This window comes from Dermacentor andersoni, chromosome 7 (assembly GCF_023375885.2).
Source record: "Dermacentor andersoni chromosome 7, qqDerAnde1_hic_scaffold, whole genome shotgun sequence".
NCBI lineage: Eukaryota > Metazoa > Arthropoda > Arachnida > Ixodida > Ixodidae > Dermacentor > Dermacentor andersoni.
Window position 1 is genome coordinate 80,169,012 of NC_092820.1, and position 16,960 is coordinate 80,185,971.

The 16,960-nt window shown below is 45.0% G+C and overlaps 1 protein-coding gene across 2 annotated transcripts in view; it reads left to right on the top strand.

Moving 5' to 3' along the window:
• The first annotated feature begins 3,761 nt into the window (after window positions 1-3,761).
• Window positions 3,762-16,960, top strand: part of phtf (putative homeodomain transcription factor) — a 63,499-nt gene continuing 50,300 nt past the window's right edge. Inside the window, exons 1-5 of one of the 2 annotated variants that reach the window (XM_050181502.3) lie at window positions 3,762-4,244; window positions 5,323-5,390; window positions 9,483-9,539; window positions 9,663-9,732; window positions 11,656-11,752. In XM_050181502.3, the coding sequence (XP_050037459.1) occupies window positions 5,352-5,390; window positions 9,483-9,539; window positions 9,663-9,732; window positions 11,656-11,752 (263 nt within the window). In that variant the 5' untranslated portion in view covers window positions 3,762-4,244; window positions 5,323-5,351. Of the gene's footprint in view, window positions 4,245-4,941; window positions 4,988-5,322; window positions 5,391-9,482; window positions 9,540-9,662; window positions 9,733-11,655; window positions 11,753-16,960 lie in introns of those variants that run through there. The other variant, XM_055072758.2, reaches the window with a different exon arrangement.

Consider the following 16,960-nt stretch of genomic DNA (forward strand, 5'->3'; position numbering starts at 1 on the left):
CTGTCTCTTGCACCGAGTTGCATGGCCGCTGCTGCTTCGGGTGCATGTTAAAGAATAGAAATGGTCAAGCAATCTGCAGTCCTTTACTGCAACAACCTGCGTAACCTGCTGTACAGTTTCCACAGGCTGGCAGAATAAGTGGCTACTCATTTACCAGTATTTTCACAGGTGATGCACCAACTCTCACTCAAGTGCACTTGGACTCGTCGGTACCTGCTGACGTTCTTACCTGCCCTCACTTGTACTCGCCAGTAGACAATCGCGTTCATACTTGCTTCCATTCGTTTTTACTGGCACTCCCTCGTACACGCACTCATGTCTACTCACACGTGCTGACAGTCCCTTATGTTCCGGCTCACGTCCACTCAAGCTCGCCATCACCAACATTCGTGTTCCTGCTCGTGTTAGGCGACGCTCTCTCTCCTTGATGCATCCACTCACACCCTTTGTCATTCACCAATGGTCTAACCCTTGCCTCTGAAATGAGTGCCAAGTGAGTACGAGCTGGTGTAGTCATGAGTATGTCGACCTGTTGCGTTTTCGTGATGTCAAACCCCACAACTTTATTTGTGTTGCAACTGCGGTCACCTAAACGACAACTGTAGGCAGGTCTCGCGCAAACAGTCTGCGGCATCAGGCTGTGGACGTGGCCTGACTGTGGATAGGCAAACGCGTGGATGTGGCATAGCTCTTTTGACTATGCTAATGTAGCTTCCCAGAACTTGCTACGTCATGTTGTGAACAGATTCGGGATGTAGCGTCGCTAGACCACGGGTGGTTGAATAGGTCAGACCGAATGGGCCCACCTTGGTTGGCCCGCACCTTTTTTCTAGGGGGTATGCAAACAGCAATTTTTTTTTTAGACCGGATTGAATACAAATAGAGTAGGGCAAGAAACGAATAGTACTGAATATTTTCCTAATGGTTCACAAATAATGTATCGCCTTCACACCATAATACTACTAAGCAATTTTAATGTCCTGGTAGAAATTTTGTCATTATAATGGCACGTTATTTATAATGGTTGCTTTATTTTAAAAGCACAAAGGGAGCATTAGGAACAACTAAGCAGATTGTTTGTAGTCTTGGGGCTCTTAGGAGAATACATGGTCATTTATGATCATATGAAGTTTATAGAGGTAACCTTGTGAACCAATCAATATTTGTGCATGCCGTCGCAATCAGACACATATGTCAGCGTTGACGGCACAGTGAAAATAAGAGCACTTGTCTAGTTTGAATTTTCACAGTAGATGGTGCCCTTAATGTATAAAGTATGTTGCAGTGAAACATGTTCTCATTTAATTCGATGAGAGGACACAGGTGCTGCATCTATAAATAGAGTAAAATTTTGATAATGCATCGTTGGTGGGGGACAGGGATCGAGTACATAGTAAGCGATGTGCTAGTTGTACTACTGCGAAACAATGTACTAATGACATTGGCAGATGAGCGGCTATACACTTACTGGCCAGAAAAGAACTACGTCTTGATTCTCGCTCAAACTGACAGAGACAAGCTTTGTTTGCGAGCAGGCAGCAAGAAGTCTGGTTTTCACTTGCCGCCGCGGAAATGACATCTTCAAACTCGGCAAGGCCGTGAGCCAGTTTCTCTATCAGGCCCCCTTTCTTTACGCAAGCCTTCGTGATGGTCAATGCACACGTCGTGTTGGGTACAGAAGGGCCATCGTCCACTTCCACATTGTCAGCATGGACAACTTAGAAGCGCCAGAAGCTGCGGGAGCAGGAAGCACATCATGGCCGCCATGTTTTGACGCCGCTATCGGTGGCAATTGTGCTCTGTGAAAGGTCCACGCGCTGAAATTTCCATATCTATAGTCTGTGCGCATGACATTTTGCAGATTTCGCGCCAGAAAATTAAGTAAATATGTACTATGCGCTAACCGTTTGACATGACTTTGGCTTATGCAGTCAGCCAATACAAGTTCCATAGCTGCAGGGTAGGAGATTCATCTCTGGCTATATTTAAACCGGAATTACTTGATAAGTAGGTACATGTTAACGAGGTTTAACTGCAATACCTAACAGTGCCTAATGCACAATGCTGTGTCTAAACAACATTTTATTGCAAGTGATCGTGTTTAATCGAGAAAGCCCTGCTCTTCCATCAGTGCAATGTGTTCTAGTATGTTATCAGCACTGTGCATGAGATGAAAGATATTGCAGTTTTGCTTGAATTTAATGTTTAATCGTGTACAGTCAACGGCGCAGAATGTTAAACAAATTATGAATAGTGATGATTTGAGGAGCTAATTGAATATTGACTATTTGGTTCAAGGATTGAATCAAATGGGACAATATTTGATTTGTTATTCGAACGTTTCAAATGCTCGCACACCCCTACTTTTTTTTTCCACGCATATGCAGCTCTAGAAGAGTTGCGCAGTCAAAAGGCCGTGAATTTTTTGTGGGAAATTTATTTAGATGCATACTGTGATCTACAGGAAAACCAAGCAGGTGGGCGACGGTGTGAAAGAAAAGAAAGCAACGCATGAAATTTGCATAGAAGCCTTCATACATTCAATTTATCACTGTTGGGGCACCTAATATATCGAAAATGACTGGATATGATGCGAGAAAAATGGAATGGATTGGTGAAGGACTATGCAATGACATAACATATAATTGCAAGAATGACTGCAGTGTGCATTGGAAACTCACTTTCAGGTTGACTTTAAAGAAAGTAAAGACAATCGAGTAACGCATTCCATTCTGCGATTGTATGAGGGAAGACAGAATTTTCATATTCGTTGGAGCTTGTGAAGCAAAGGAGCACATTCTGTGCATGTGTTTATACGCAGGTAGAGAACTGTTCCATGTAGCCATGTGCGTCGATGTTTAATAGCCCGTTTAGAGGGCGTACAAAACGCTTTGATATTTTTATTTCTCGTCTCGTCTCTAATGTAGGAATGTTGTATTCACGCACAATACTAGTTAGTGAATGCATTGACCTATATTAAAGCTATATCATACTTGGGCCTAGGCAGATAGCCACTCACCCTTTCTACGGCATGCTGTCTTGTCGTTAAAAAGCCAAAGCCAGTTTCTTGGAACCACGTTCAACACTTCCATTTAAATAGCGGTGCTTGTGCAGGTCGTCATGTGTAGGTTGCATAAAATCTAAACTGCTTTAGTAGTGCCAACAATAGTAGGGCTTTAGGACTTGTGTAAGCTTCCCTTGTAATAATGCACCACCTGTTGCATGACCTGTTGCAAATCACTTACATAGGAGCAGTCTTTAAATGTGTGTGCTTTCTTCTTGTCAATTCTACAACAATAGCCCGGGAAGAAACGGTGGATCTGAAAGAAATTGCAAACAAAGTGGCCTGTAAGTGCTAATTTTGTCTGGAAGTTTAGACTGCCTTGCGCAAGTTGGAGCAACTACATGTAGGCAGTGCGGGGCGGCATGCGAACTTTGAAGAATCTGAAATCCGACGCATCGTAAACACGCGAAAGTTATGCGCATAAGCGAATTCCTTGCAGTGCAGAGAGTGACCCTAGAAATAAAAAAAATGCGCTGCAGCGATTGGCGTGCCATCTTTAGGTGCGGTGGGTACTGGTAGCGTGAATTTTCTCTTGTAACTATTAAGCTGCAAGAAAAAAAAAAAAAGAAACGCGTGCGCGTGGGTAAAAGTGACAACATACACACTTTACTCTTTATAGATTCCGCCAAGCCACGATCTTGCATAAAATATTGGGCATCGCGGAAGCGATTGTAGCGTCGCGTCACAGCGCAGCGGAGTTCATCGCCATAAATTTTGGCAGGGATGGCGGAGTGGTTGTAGTGTATCGAGCACGCCTGAAGGTGTGCGTGAGAGAGAGAAGACAAAACCTACGCGCCGAAGGCGAGGGAGCGGGGCCTCGCCGGCTGCTGCTGACTGCAGGCTGGCAAGGCCTGGCGGCCCCGTTGGCCTGGCAACCAGTTTTCGCCCTTGCCCCCGTCTCCTCGATTTCTACGGCGTGTCTTGCGCGCTGTTTTGTGTCTATTTTGATGCACGACGGCGCAGCGCCGCGGTCTAGTGCGGCAGGATCCGCAAGAGCACGACGGCAGCAGCACCCGCCACCGGGTCTGCATCACCAGTCAGCTGAGAGACCTGTCGCCGTGAAGCCGTCGCGTTTGTGGTAGTACGACGCCGCCTGCCTAAATTGCTCTGTCGCGAGACGATCGGCGGTTCGCTGCCTCGTCGTACATCTGTGATCGTCGGGGCTGCGGTTTCGGCCGAGGTGAGCTCCTAACCTGCTCCCAGCGTCGTGATCAATCGCCGTGCGCCGATCCGATGATGTGATCGCGGTTGTGAAAGGAAGCGCCTTCAATGCCGATTCATTTAGTCGCATTGATTGCTTCGAGGAGTGTGCCGTAAGAAACTGCGCCTTTTTTTCTCTCAAACGCATTGACGCGAGATTCGACGCGTCACCAAGCGATCGAGGCTGTGTTCTTTAATTGAAAAGTGATGACCGTGTCGCACATCTTTTTCTGACGAGCTGAATCGGTAAACAGCACAGCTCTAGCTGGGATGCATGTAGTGGCGGGGTGCTTTTGGTTCTGCACGTGTGAGCTGGCGTACTCTTCACTCGGTTACGTTTCTAGCAGACGCACGTACGGACGAACGAACGTCCAACCGCTTCAGCAGCGGCAAAACTCGCGGCCGCTTTTCGCTGATTGATCGCTCCCCGTACACGGATATTGACGAGCAGCTGGGATTGTGATTGGAATTTACGGGTTTGTTCTGGAAGCGACACCGTTTTTCTTCACTGGCCGCGCCGTCTTAGCACATAGGCTAGTAATTACGCAGCCCGCCTCCTCACGCGTCCATCATGTATCTAGGTAACGGAATTCTCCCACGCGATTCTATTGATTCGCGCTCTGCGGACAGGTTTCTCCGTTTCGCAAAACCTTTTCGGTGGCCGGGGCCGAATCCCAGCTGTTGCGGCGCGAATGCTCAGGTGTCGTTTGACCGTTCGACCCGGTATGTAGTTTCAATTTCGTTGATCAACGGATCGTTTCGGTTGGGTCGCGCGCGCCGGAGGCTTCGGGCTTCACCGTCGCGTACGAGAAAAGCCGTGTGTGACGCACACGCCAAGAAGCCAGGCGCGCACAAGTGAGCATTGCGCAACGCTCGGAGCTGCTGCGCTTCAAAGGAGCGTGATTGTTCCTGCAACGCCTAGGAGTATACACGCGCAAGGCGCGTTGCGAAAGTTCTTTTTTTAAAAGAGCGATGTCGGGGGGACCCGTACAGGGCAAGGTGCCCGCTGTGTAATGAGTGCCGATAACCGAGATGTTGCCTCACTTCATTGCTCGCAGGTGTTCAATTCCGAGAGCCGGATAATGATATGGGGCTCGATGACACGCTGGTATGGTATCAGAAAAAGGTAAGCGTTGGAACTGAGCGATATGTCGTTTGTTAGGAAGCGTGTACGAAAATGTTCGGCTGGGTCGACCTAACCCAACTGGTTCAAACCACCTGAAACCAGGAAAAAAATAAATAAAAGGAATCGCATGTGCTCGACCTGAGAATTCGATTCAGTTGAACCATCTTAAACTAGCAGAAAAAACACCTGTATCAAATGATAATTTGACATGTTCACCATTTCATTTAGCTGGTCAGAATTATCTTCAACTGGGTCGATGCCCAACTTAATCAGAGTTGAAATCGCCTGAAACCAGCAAGGAATGAACACCTGTACAAGCCAGCGATTTGGCAATATGTGTTTCATCTAGCTGGTTGGCTGTAGGTTCAACTGCATGGTCCATGACTAACCTGGCCTGAACTAACTGCTTTCAACCACATAAACCCACCAAAAAAGAAAGAACTGTACGAACTGGGAATTGGACAATATTGTCCAAACCCAATGAGAGCGATCTTGTGTGCGACGAGCGAAGGCTTTGAGCAATGAAAAGGGCCGTTACGCTAGCAGATCACTCGTTCTTGTCGCTGAATTGCTCGGTTGTGGAAATCTACAATTCGTCGCTCCACACCCAGAAGTGCTATATGAGCAACTAGTGAATAGCATGAAGCCGGAACTGGATGTACATCAGTAAGTACTACTGATCGTCACACGGAACGAGCGAACGGCCAAACTTTGCAAGATCTTCAGAAATATTTTGTGCTGCTCTTTACAGCAAAACACATTCACCTCAAATAACAAAGCATTTGTCGCGCCAGTTTCGGCGCATATTTGCTGCCATCATACTGGCAACACCGGGGAGACGTCGCTCAAAGTCGTTGCTCCTGTGGGGTTCGACTTAACAAGTGAACGTGACAGCCGCCTCCGTCGCATCGCTTGTCGCTGTTGCACTCAACATCGCTTGCATAGGGTTTATACTTAAGTCTTTAATCTAGCTGATCAGTTGTATGTTAACTAATCCAACCTAACTTGGTCTAAACTTAACCACTTCAAACCACCTGAAACCAGCAAAAAATGAAGCACCTGTGTGACCTGGAATTTGACAATAAACCAGTTCATCTGCTCAGTCTTCTTTTTTTACCCGGCATCCCGTTGTGCATTCAGGAAGCTTAGCCTAGTTCAGTTTAGTGGTGATAGTTTGTAGTTAGGTAATATGTGAGCAGCATGGAGTGCTTTTAGAAGGTACTCGATCTTGTTTACTTCTGGCATATTTGGTTGCCAACTTTTATTCTACCAAGTTATACATACAAAAGACTTTGTTTATACAGAACTCAGAGAAATAAAAAGTAATTTCTTCGTGCAAATTTTAAATTTAAACGAAGCACTCGAAATTCATGAAATATTTCCTTTATTTCAATAGTACCGGCCGAGCGCATTAGTTAACCCTGGACGGGTGTTGCCTAGTAATAGTAGTATAAGATTTTTATTCAGCCCAAAATTACAGGTCGAGCACTTTGACCAGTCAATGTTATTCTTCTTCCCCTTCAGCGGCAAGCCAGTGTTGCCTACCAGAATCTTTTTTTTTTTCTTGCCAAGTTTGGTATTGTGTGAAGTTTCTTGCCAAATGTCTTCGGCCAACACAATGACGGGCAGCAATCGTCATTTGATGGTTTAGAGTAGGAACACAGAACGAACACAAAACACAGACCGCTGCAACATCTCCAGCTGCAGTGATGATGCACAAGTGATGTAAAGGAAACGAAATGTACACCTACGGTTCACATATGATTCATATATGACAAAAGCTGTTTGTACAAACTCCGAACGGAGCCATAGGTGGCTTGGGGTGAAGCCCACTTCTAGTTTTCTGCGTGGTGTTTCCCTCCTATTGCTGAAAAGGCTTCTGCAAAAGATTTTTTTTTCTTTTCAATAATTATGCTTAGTCTCGAAGTGTATTGCATAGTTAAATAGAAAATAAACAATTCTTGGGGGTTATTAATGTCTCTTCCTCAAAGGGTTAATTGAGTGAAAATGGAATGTAATTGTGCTCTGTTTCGATTTTTCTTTGTTTCATTTTGCACAAGAAATATGTGTGCATCAGCAAAAAAATGCCCAGGAATTCTGCATGCTCGTCTTGTTCAAAGCATAACACTGCAGAATTTGAACTCCACCATTTTGCCTGCTAACCTAGCCTGTGCAGGATCACAGCACTAACTGGGGAGGTATTCTGTAAAAGTCCACCTAGTGGACATGTCCGTTTCGCCTGCTGCTGAAGTGCTGATTGGCTACGGCATCTGGCGGCTGCAGACGCACATCACAGTCCAGCCAATCAGAACCTCAATAGCAGATGATATGGACATGTCCACTAGGTGGACTCTCACAGAATACCTCCCCTGTTCTCCACAAATTAGGGTCAGTTTCATTTACCAGTCACTGGCAACTGTTAATCACTTTAATGGCACTTATTGTGGCAAACGTAAGCATCATATGCTCTTTCATTGTCATTTCAAAGTGCATGTTACACAGGAGTCATTGACATCACAGCGGGACATTTGTCCAGTGAAATGGGTATCCCCATTTCTTCAGCATTACTTTCTTATGTGGCAGTCAGACTACAGGGGAGGCATTCTGTAAGAGTCTACTAGGTGGACTTTTGCAGAATACTTCCACTGCTGTTTGATATGGCAGTGTAACAGCCGGTGGCCTAAGCACAGTGGACTCTCTTCAAATGGAACTTCAAGGGACCAGGAAAATTGGTTCCATTTATGAGGAGTTCCTTTTACTGAGAGACAAAGCTGAATACACTTGCATGAATGCAAAACCAAGCAACCACGAGGATGGTGTTCTGTTTAAAGGGCCCCTCACCAGGCCTCATAGCAAATTTTGGTTATATGCTGGAAGTTGTTACGTGTCCTCTAGAGAGTGTTCTGCTGCAAAAACTTTTCAAATTGGCTCATTAATAGCCGAGATAGAAATACTTTAGTGCCGTGGAGACATGATTTCAGAAAGCGAGCTCCACTACACAGTGAGACTCTCTCCACTCACCCCGTCTAGCCTCTGCAAGCGAAATTCCTTCCCTTTGTTCTGCCATGCCAGACCTCGAGGAATGTGTGAGACATACGTCACGGGCCCCACTTTCATCTTTCTTTCTCCTCGTCCTTTTTTTTTCTTGTGCTGCGCACTTCCGCTGGCGGCGTTGCGTGTGAGCTGTTATCGTTTCGCGCAGCGCATGTTCTTGCGCGCTGTGCACAAGGACACATGACTAGCGATATAATTCAGTGCTACACAAATACTGATGCAGAACAAGCGGATCGCAGAGCATGATCATGTGCTAGAACACGGTAGAAAATGGCATAGTTTTGGTGACTTCACGACCGTGGGAACAAGCAGACGAAGTGGAAGTACATCTCTCTTGCTTCGGTGCGAAGTAAAACAAAAAACACGCAGACATTCTGCTTGTGTGTTTTATTATTTCTCTACACTTCAATTCGTCAATTCAAGCAACAGATCACACAGATAATAGATGTTGTCTTGAATAATTCTCGAAGTCATGTGTCACCACGAGCGACGTCACACTGCAGACACCAGTATGTAACCGGGTACACGAGTATGTCACCATCCAGCTTGGAGCGCAGTTGCCACGAGGGAAAGAGAAAATGGCATTCGGATGGAAATTTCAGACCTTTCTGCGGCTTGTAGCGATGTACTTCTTTGTAAACATGATCGTTAGTATTGTATGCTCTGCGCTTGTCAGCATAAAATGGCCAGACCTGGTGAGGGCCCCTTTAAGAGGCAATTGCGTTTATCGAGATTCCACTGCATATAGTAGCATTGATTAGGTTTAAGTAACTTTCGTTTAAATGTAGTCGGCTGTATTTGCGAACACAATATATGCATTGTGAGTGCCATCAAAATAGCCTAATGTAAAGTGTCAGTGCTGCTACCTAGGTGTTTCATATTACATGACCTGCATTAGCTGTATTAATTGGCCTCAAAGACATTGGATTTTTCCGTGCTATTCAAATTCTGCTTGATATCACGCTTGAAATAATTTTTATAATGTGTAGATTTTGGTGTAGGTTGCTGTCTGATTGTGTGATTGTGGTTCTCTTCCAGATTGGTGCATATGACAAGGATATATGGGGCAGAAATTTAGAGCAGCGTATCCTAAGAGTAAGTGCACTTTACGATCGGTTGTTAAGGGTTCATTCCTATCACCAACTGTGAACCTGCATGCTTTGAGTTCACTCTTTATCATGCTTACATTAATCATTACCGTTTATGCTGTCTCAACAGGGGGTCAATGCGATACCTAAAAAGACTGCCAGGATTAAGGCAGAGCTTATCGACATTGACTTAGTTCGAGGTAGGTACCTTTTTAAATTTTCTTTCAGTATCTAGTTATAGAAGCATACTTGCAAATGACTTTGTTGCAAGCATTAAATGTCCCTTGCCACGTCACTTGCCATGTCACTTGACCTCAATGTGTTGAGGTCAATATTTCACATTATTGGCCCCCTTAATTTTAGAATGACATACAGTCAAATCTGGATATTTTGAAGCCATATATAATGAATTATTGTCTACATCGAACAGCTGTGAAATCCCTGTGAAAATTTTTGTGTAACATTTTAACAGCGGAGCTGTTTAAGCTTTAGTTCCACCATGGGGCATTACCAGAAAACTCAGTCCAACGGTGCACCGCCTCACGTTGCCTAGCAACCACCTGCGAGAGCACTGAGCCACGTAACCTCCTCGCACCCAACGCACATAGGACGGAGTCGTGACATCGCAGGCGAGTTAAAGTTATAAACAGCCGGCGCGGCGACACACCTCCCACCTCCTCTACTCTGTACATACACGCTGCTGCCATGGGAAAGCCAAAGGAAGTCCGGACGCTTGAAGAAGAAGCGGCTTACCAGGAAGAGCGCCATACTGCCAAGCGAGAAGCAATGTGTCGCTGCCGAGCTGATCCGGAACACTGCACTGAAGCAGCGGCTGAGAAGAGGTGACGCCGAGTTGGAGATCCCGAGTTCTAGTCCAAGGAATGCGAGAGTCGGCGCCTGAACGCTAGACGTCGCCAAGAAAGCGATCCCAGCCTGCAACTACTTGAAAACTTCCAGTGTCAAGCCCACTGAGACAACAACTTAGCAAAACCTGGCATAACCTCGCAAAACCTAGAAACAACTTAGCCAAGCTTACCATAACATCACAACACCTAGAAACGACTTATACCCCTGTCACATGAGCGGATATAACTGCGGTTAAGTTTAACCATAATTCACAGGGTTAACCGCGGTTAACGTGAGCGCGGTTTGCCGGTACTACATGGATTTGGTTAAACAGACTGACGCGATCACGTGGTCACGATGAGTGCAAAATTGTTTAAGCAAAGTTCGTGGTGTATGATAAAAAAATAATAATTAGCATGCAGATACATGTTGTAATAAAATATACGCTCACTGCGTTAATACTGAAAGCCTTTAATAACTTAATAATATTGAGCAGCTTGGCTATTTTTACATTATGTCTTCCAACACTGGTTGCTGTAACCGGCGTAGCATTTACGAGAGCCAAAGCATTTCATTGCGTTTCTTTTTTGATGTACATTGTCCTTGCGGCGTGTTAGCAATTTGTGTTCATTATTTCCTCTGCTTCAGGTTACAACTGTCGTACGTCCCATAGGCTTTGCTGGGAATACTTCACGTCCTGTGTTGTTCTGTGCTCAAAATGTTTGCGTGTGACCGCTATCTTGCCGGTTTCTCGGTTTGCGAGAGTAAACAGGTTTCCAAGCTCAGTTTGCGGTAACCATGGTTAGGGGACTAACTACGGTTGCCTCTGCTGTGTGGCTAGCGGTAACTGCGGTCAGCTGTAACCGTAGTTAGCTTAACCTCGGTTAAGGCTGTCCGTGTGACAGGAGTATTAGCCAAGCCGACCAGCAATTGAGCAAAATCTAGCATAACCTTGCAAAACCTACAAACAACTTACGCAAGCCACGTAAAAGGTAGGTGACCACAAGTACCGCTGTTGACTCCATCGTTGCACCACTGGTGCAAACTGCGCATTTAAAAAAAATTTTAGATGCTGAATTACCTATGTATCAAAATTTTTTGTGATCCCAGGTTCGACTGTATCATATAGGCAGGCACATGGGGCGGGGGGGTGTGAAGAGAGTAAAAATTTGATCCTTATGAAAATTAGGTCATCTGCCGCAAGCGGATTGGCAATGCTCAGAGTAGCCCATCAACAAAACAGGCACCACTTACCAGTACGATTTCCTTCATTCTAGGTTCTACATTCAAGAAGTCGAAGCCACAGAACAGCTGGCTCGCATTAGCAACCAATGGAGTCGTCAGAGTTTTATTATTTCCTCTCTACTATAGCTGGTATGTATGTGCTGCGGGAAATTCTATCATCACTGGTACTCTAATAGAGTTGTTCATGCTTGCACCGACTCTGCACCATCATCGTCAAATCAAAATCAAATCTTTATTAATCATAATTAATTACAAATAACAGTATGTACAGGTAGGGCCCCAGAGCTCCTCACAGAGTTATGGGAGGTTTCCATTGATTAAAAGGTCATCTGCCTAATTCAAGGAATAATGATGTGACATTTTGGAACTGTCTTTTTTTTTTGCATTGATGAAAGGTTCAAGTCCCCTGCACCTTATATCCGCCGTGTTTGCTCAGTGGCTATGGTGTTGGGCTGCTGAGTACGAGGTCGCAGCATCAAATCCCAGCCATGGCGGATGCATTTCGATGGAGGCAAAACGCGAAAACACCGGTGTACTTAGATTTAGGTGCTCGTTAAAAACCCCAGGTGGTCCAAATTTCCAGAGTCCCCCATTACGGTATGCTTCATAATCAGATCGTGGTTTTGGCATGTAAAACCCCATAATTGTTCTTTTCAGAACTTTACAAAAAGAAGTACTAGCAAGAGTCAGAGCATGCTAAATTATATTTATTATAATACTCATTTCTACAAACCAGTTTCAAGTTCTCTACCCAGCGAACTAATGTGTCACGATGCTATGATATGTTGACTTGCTGCTTATCTATGATTGCAGTGGCAGCCACACATGAACACAGCCAGAGGAAATGCCCCCGTGCACTCTTGTCAATTTGTTTATTAGCAATGTCATCATATCTAGCCTTTTTGCTCCATGACGTCAGCAAAATTCAGCATAGCATGAGGATAATGTCTACAGTGCCAGGTCCAGCACTTTGAGACCAACCTTAGTGCCAAAAAAGAAAAAGAAGTAAATGCTTTCGAACATTTGTACGTGCCATCTGTCAACCTTTTACAAGCGAGAAACATGTGGTCGAGGTTCTACGACATTAAAAAAAAATTATGCGTGGCTCTGCTACCGCAAACACCAGAGACCAGTGGAGCTGGGGGAAGGTCAGTAGAGTAGTGCCAAACCGCGCACTTAGTCTAACTTTTGCTGAGCTTTCCCCAGCTCCATTGGTGTCTGGTGTTTGCGATAGCAGAGCCATACATAATTTTTTTTTCCACTACTAGAAAGAGGATCGCCGAAGCGAGCATGCTGGTTTTTATCAGAGAGCAATGATGTGACACCACCTGTGTCCCCGCAGCGCTGCTCCTTCTCCCCCCACTAGGCTCCACCCAAACTCGCCGCGTCGCTATGCTGCTCACTGCTATTTTTATACTCTGCGAACGTCAAGAGAAACTCGGCACGGTTCTAATAGCTCCACTGCAAAATTGGGTCAGTACTCCTTTCAGAGGCCAGGTTTGGGCATTGCAAGCAGACTGCCGTGCAGTGCGTAGATCACGAGGATGGCAATCGTGTGTGAAAATTATGAAACGGCTGCACGGCATGAAAATGGCTGAAATTCCAAACAGAAGCCAGCACACGCTCTTCCTATCGAGGGAGCCCTCACTTCCCAGAGAGTCAATGTCACACACACAAATGCCTCTGTGTAAGATGCACTGCTCTCAGTGTCACCAGTTATAGCACGTGACCTCGAATCATCCAATGCAGGAGGCATATGCTGCCACTGGGTAGTGCGCTGCGCAGCAAAAAGAGGAAGAGCAAGAAAAAAGAAATAAAGCAAAAGAGGCATGACGTAAGCGTGACGCAGTCCCTCGGCTCTGGTATGGGAGAAGGCGGGGAAGGAATGTTGCTTGCGGATGCTAGTTGAGGAAAGAGGACAGAATGTCTAGGGCGGCAGTGAAGCTCACCTCCTGGCAACATGGCGAAGCTGAAGTTTGATTTTATTGAAGTTTACCTTCAGATGCACTATCTGCAAATCGGTAACATAGTTCTTCCAGTCGTGAATTATAACTGAGTGTTCTTAAGGCCTCCAACTTTATATATTTTGCTAGAAACACAGAGCAAATGTCACAGAAAGATATTTGGGCCTGTAGCATGAATATATTTAGGTTACATGAGTCTAGTTGTCATAATTACAAAAATTAATTGTTTGCTGATATTGACCTCTACTGGATGACCTGCTATGCAATGAAAAGAACTGAAATAGCAGTTGTAAGTAGATGCGCACGTTGAAGGCCTTGCATAAGTCGAAGGCCTTCTGATACAAGAAAGAGCACTAATTAACTGCAGTGATTCAGGGCAACACATTGAACTTCACATCAAAGATGGTAGCGCACCAGCTTTGACTGTCTTTGTTTAGCATAGCTTTTCATACCAAAAAGTGGCTTTTGATGTTCTTTTTTGTCTAGTAGATGGTTATGTTTGCCTTCAGTACTATGCAGTGATGCTACCGCTGCGGCAATTGCGCCAAACTGCGCCGAGCGGCAAACTCTGCTACATCCTGCTACATTTCAGTAAAATATGGTAAATCTGCACCCAGTCTGCGCCAAAAGCGTTGCTTGCTCTTTCAAAAAGCCTAACTATGCCTTCAAGCACCATTTTACCGCACCATCTAAAACGGCATGGCATGGCATGGCATGGCATGGACCAGTGGCTGAATTAGCTCCATGGGCCGAGTCAAGTGATCATACCGATGTTTCTTCCACGGCTGGCTGTCTATATTCAATACCTTCCACCCCAACGTGTGCGGGTTGCATAGGCAACAGGACAACCTCGATTTCCTGGCAGCAAGTGAACGCACTGGTGATGAGCCAGATCTCGTGCTCCTGCATGACCAATGTAAAGTGGTGACCGAAGTTTTGAACGCTGTATGGTGTCTCGCTTGATTTTCCAAACATGACGCACACATTGGCGCAGACATGGCAGCCGTGAACAACTTTTCCACTATTAAATTTATTGCCTATCCCCCACTTTTCTTGGCGTGGCGCTTTCATAGCGTAAGAACGGTGTACGGTCGCTACCAAGATTTTGGTTGACTTGGCACGAAACAACAAATTTCGCCACTGGATACTTATGAAGCTCCATGGGTAAATTTAGTCTTGCTGTGTCATATACAGCCATGACAAAAATTCGCTGCGAGCTGACGCGGTGGCGGGCAGGTCGTCTCAGCAAGTTCAGACCTGTAAACCACTTTCTTGATTGGATGTCAGGTCATGGGTTAGATTGGTAGCCGGAAGCCAAGATTGCGTCTGCGAATGACATGCGAGCAACTAATGCGAGCGCTTTCGTGAAGTTTGTTTTTACGTTTACTGGATGGAATGGCGAAAGCTTGCATGTAGGCAGAAAGCTCCAAACTGAATTCACTGATCACAGTGCAGTCTGACAACATTACATGTGTGCAGTCGAAGGTCACGCACGTATATCTGCACTTCACGATGGTGCACAAAGCACATCGAGCTGCGTGACAAGCGAAAGCAAACCACCTCGGCAATGTAGATGGTTGATAGATGGCTGCAATGTAGATTTAGATAGTCGTCAGTGAATCACAGCACAGGGACAAATAAGTAAATATTTCATGCCACTTGCGGTACCATTTTTCGTAAGAGTGCTGCATCTTAAAGGAAACATTTATGCGAACAAGATCACGCTGAAGGTTTTCAAAACGCTTCCTGCACATAGCACGTCCAAATGCTTCCGTGCTTCTTTCAGCACATCTTAGGACACCACCGCTTCATTGCAGGACTGTTATAAAAGGGGGAGGCGGGTCATTTTTAGTATTTGCACTTATAGGCCAATGAGCGCTTACTGCTTTCACTTGCATTGCCCACTGTAAAAGTCCCATATAATGTAGCTCGCAATTGCGTTCATAAACCTGCTCTGAAAGTTCATGTTACTGCTTTGAAATGCATTTTTGACTGCTCCAAAGGCTGCTCCGAAATGGGTTGGGCCAGTAGCGTCACTGACTATGTTGAAGTATTTATCCTGTCGACACTAGTTGGAATACAGTCGAACGCCTTTATAACAGAGCTCTGGGGCCCTCCGAAATCATTTGTTACTCAGGTCACTTCATTGTAAAGGTCACGCACTGCACAGCTCACAATAGAGACAGAATTATTCCTCCGTTACACAGGTCATCTTCTTGTACAGGCATTCATTCTAGAGGCCACTCGACTGTACTCAAAAGTAGATTGCATCTCCATATGAAGGCACCATGTCATTAAGAGTTTAGAATCAGTAGTTAGCAAGATCGCTACAACCAGCTACAAAAAATTAGCAGCTCATGTAATTTCTTTTTTCATTTCCTTGCCACTTCGTTGGGACAGTGCGCTTGCTGTAGCTTTAGCCGCGGTGAAGTAGACGAGCTGCCCCTCGTGCAGCCTTGGGGTTATTTTTTTATCAGACACCCGAGAATGTGCAGCGTCAAGCTTGCACAGTGCCACTTACAGCAGCATTATGCCGTGCCGGCACTGATAGCGCTTTCTCTCTGTGTAGATTAGATGCTCCTGAGAACAAAAGTGGGAAGTGGCATATTAACTGCACCTTTCTTTTCTCTTATTTTTGAAGACTGGACTGTGCTATCAGTGAGTCCAATTGCACTTGCTACAAACTCGAGCACCTTGTTCACCATAAGAGAAAGCTTCACTTTAGACGTTCCTGTCTAAATGCACGGGAATGCATAAATCGTTTTGCTCTGCGTCCACTGCATTGATTTTGACGAGATTTCTGGCATTTAAAAGAAAAAGTTGAAATCGTCCGACTGTAGGAAAGAAATTTATTTTCTACAGGAATTGTTTGAAATTGTAAAATGGAAGGAAACTGAGGCCTCAGTTTCACAACTCTGTATCTAAAGCAGACAAAATTGATGCACTAGACGCTGCTCTGAAGTATACCACTGATTTGTGAGTAGGAAATTAGTGAAATCATTGTAAACACCGTAACAGTTTCACTTGGACTGATTTCATATTGCATTTATGAGCGTCAGTTGCTCTAACAGATGCAGTTTACAGAACGACATTACCGGGTTATGGTGCAGAGTTTGGGACTTGTAAACTTCATGCAATATTTTTTTAGCATACCAATTTTTTTACATTTTTTTTGTAAAAATGTTGATGCCTAAATCAAAATTGTTCCTACATAGATGTGGCAGAGTTTAGCTTTCTCTCATAAATGCTAGAAATTTCATTCCAGTCAGTTCAGCGGTTGTCATCTCGGAACATTTCTGCGTTTTACATGTATTTGAATGGGGAAATCTGACTGTGGATTAAGCTAAATCTTCCTCTTGATCCTCTTGATGTG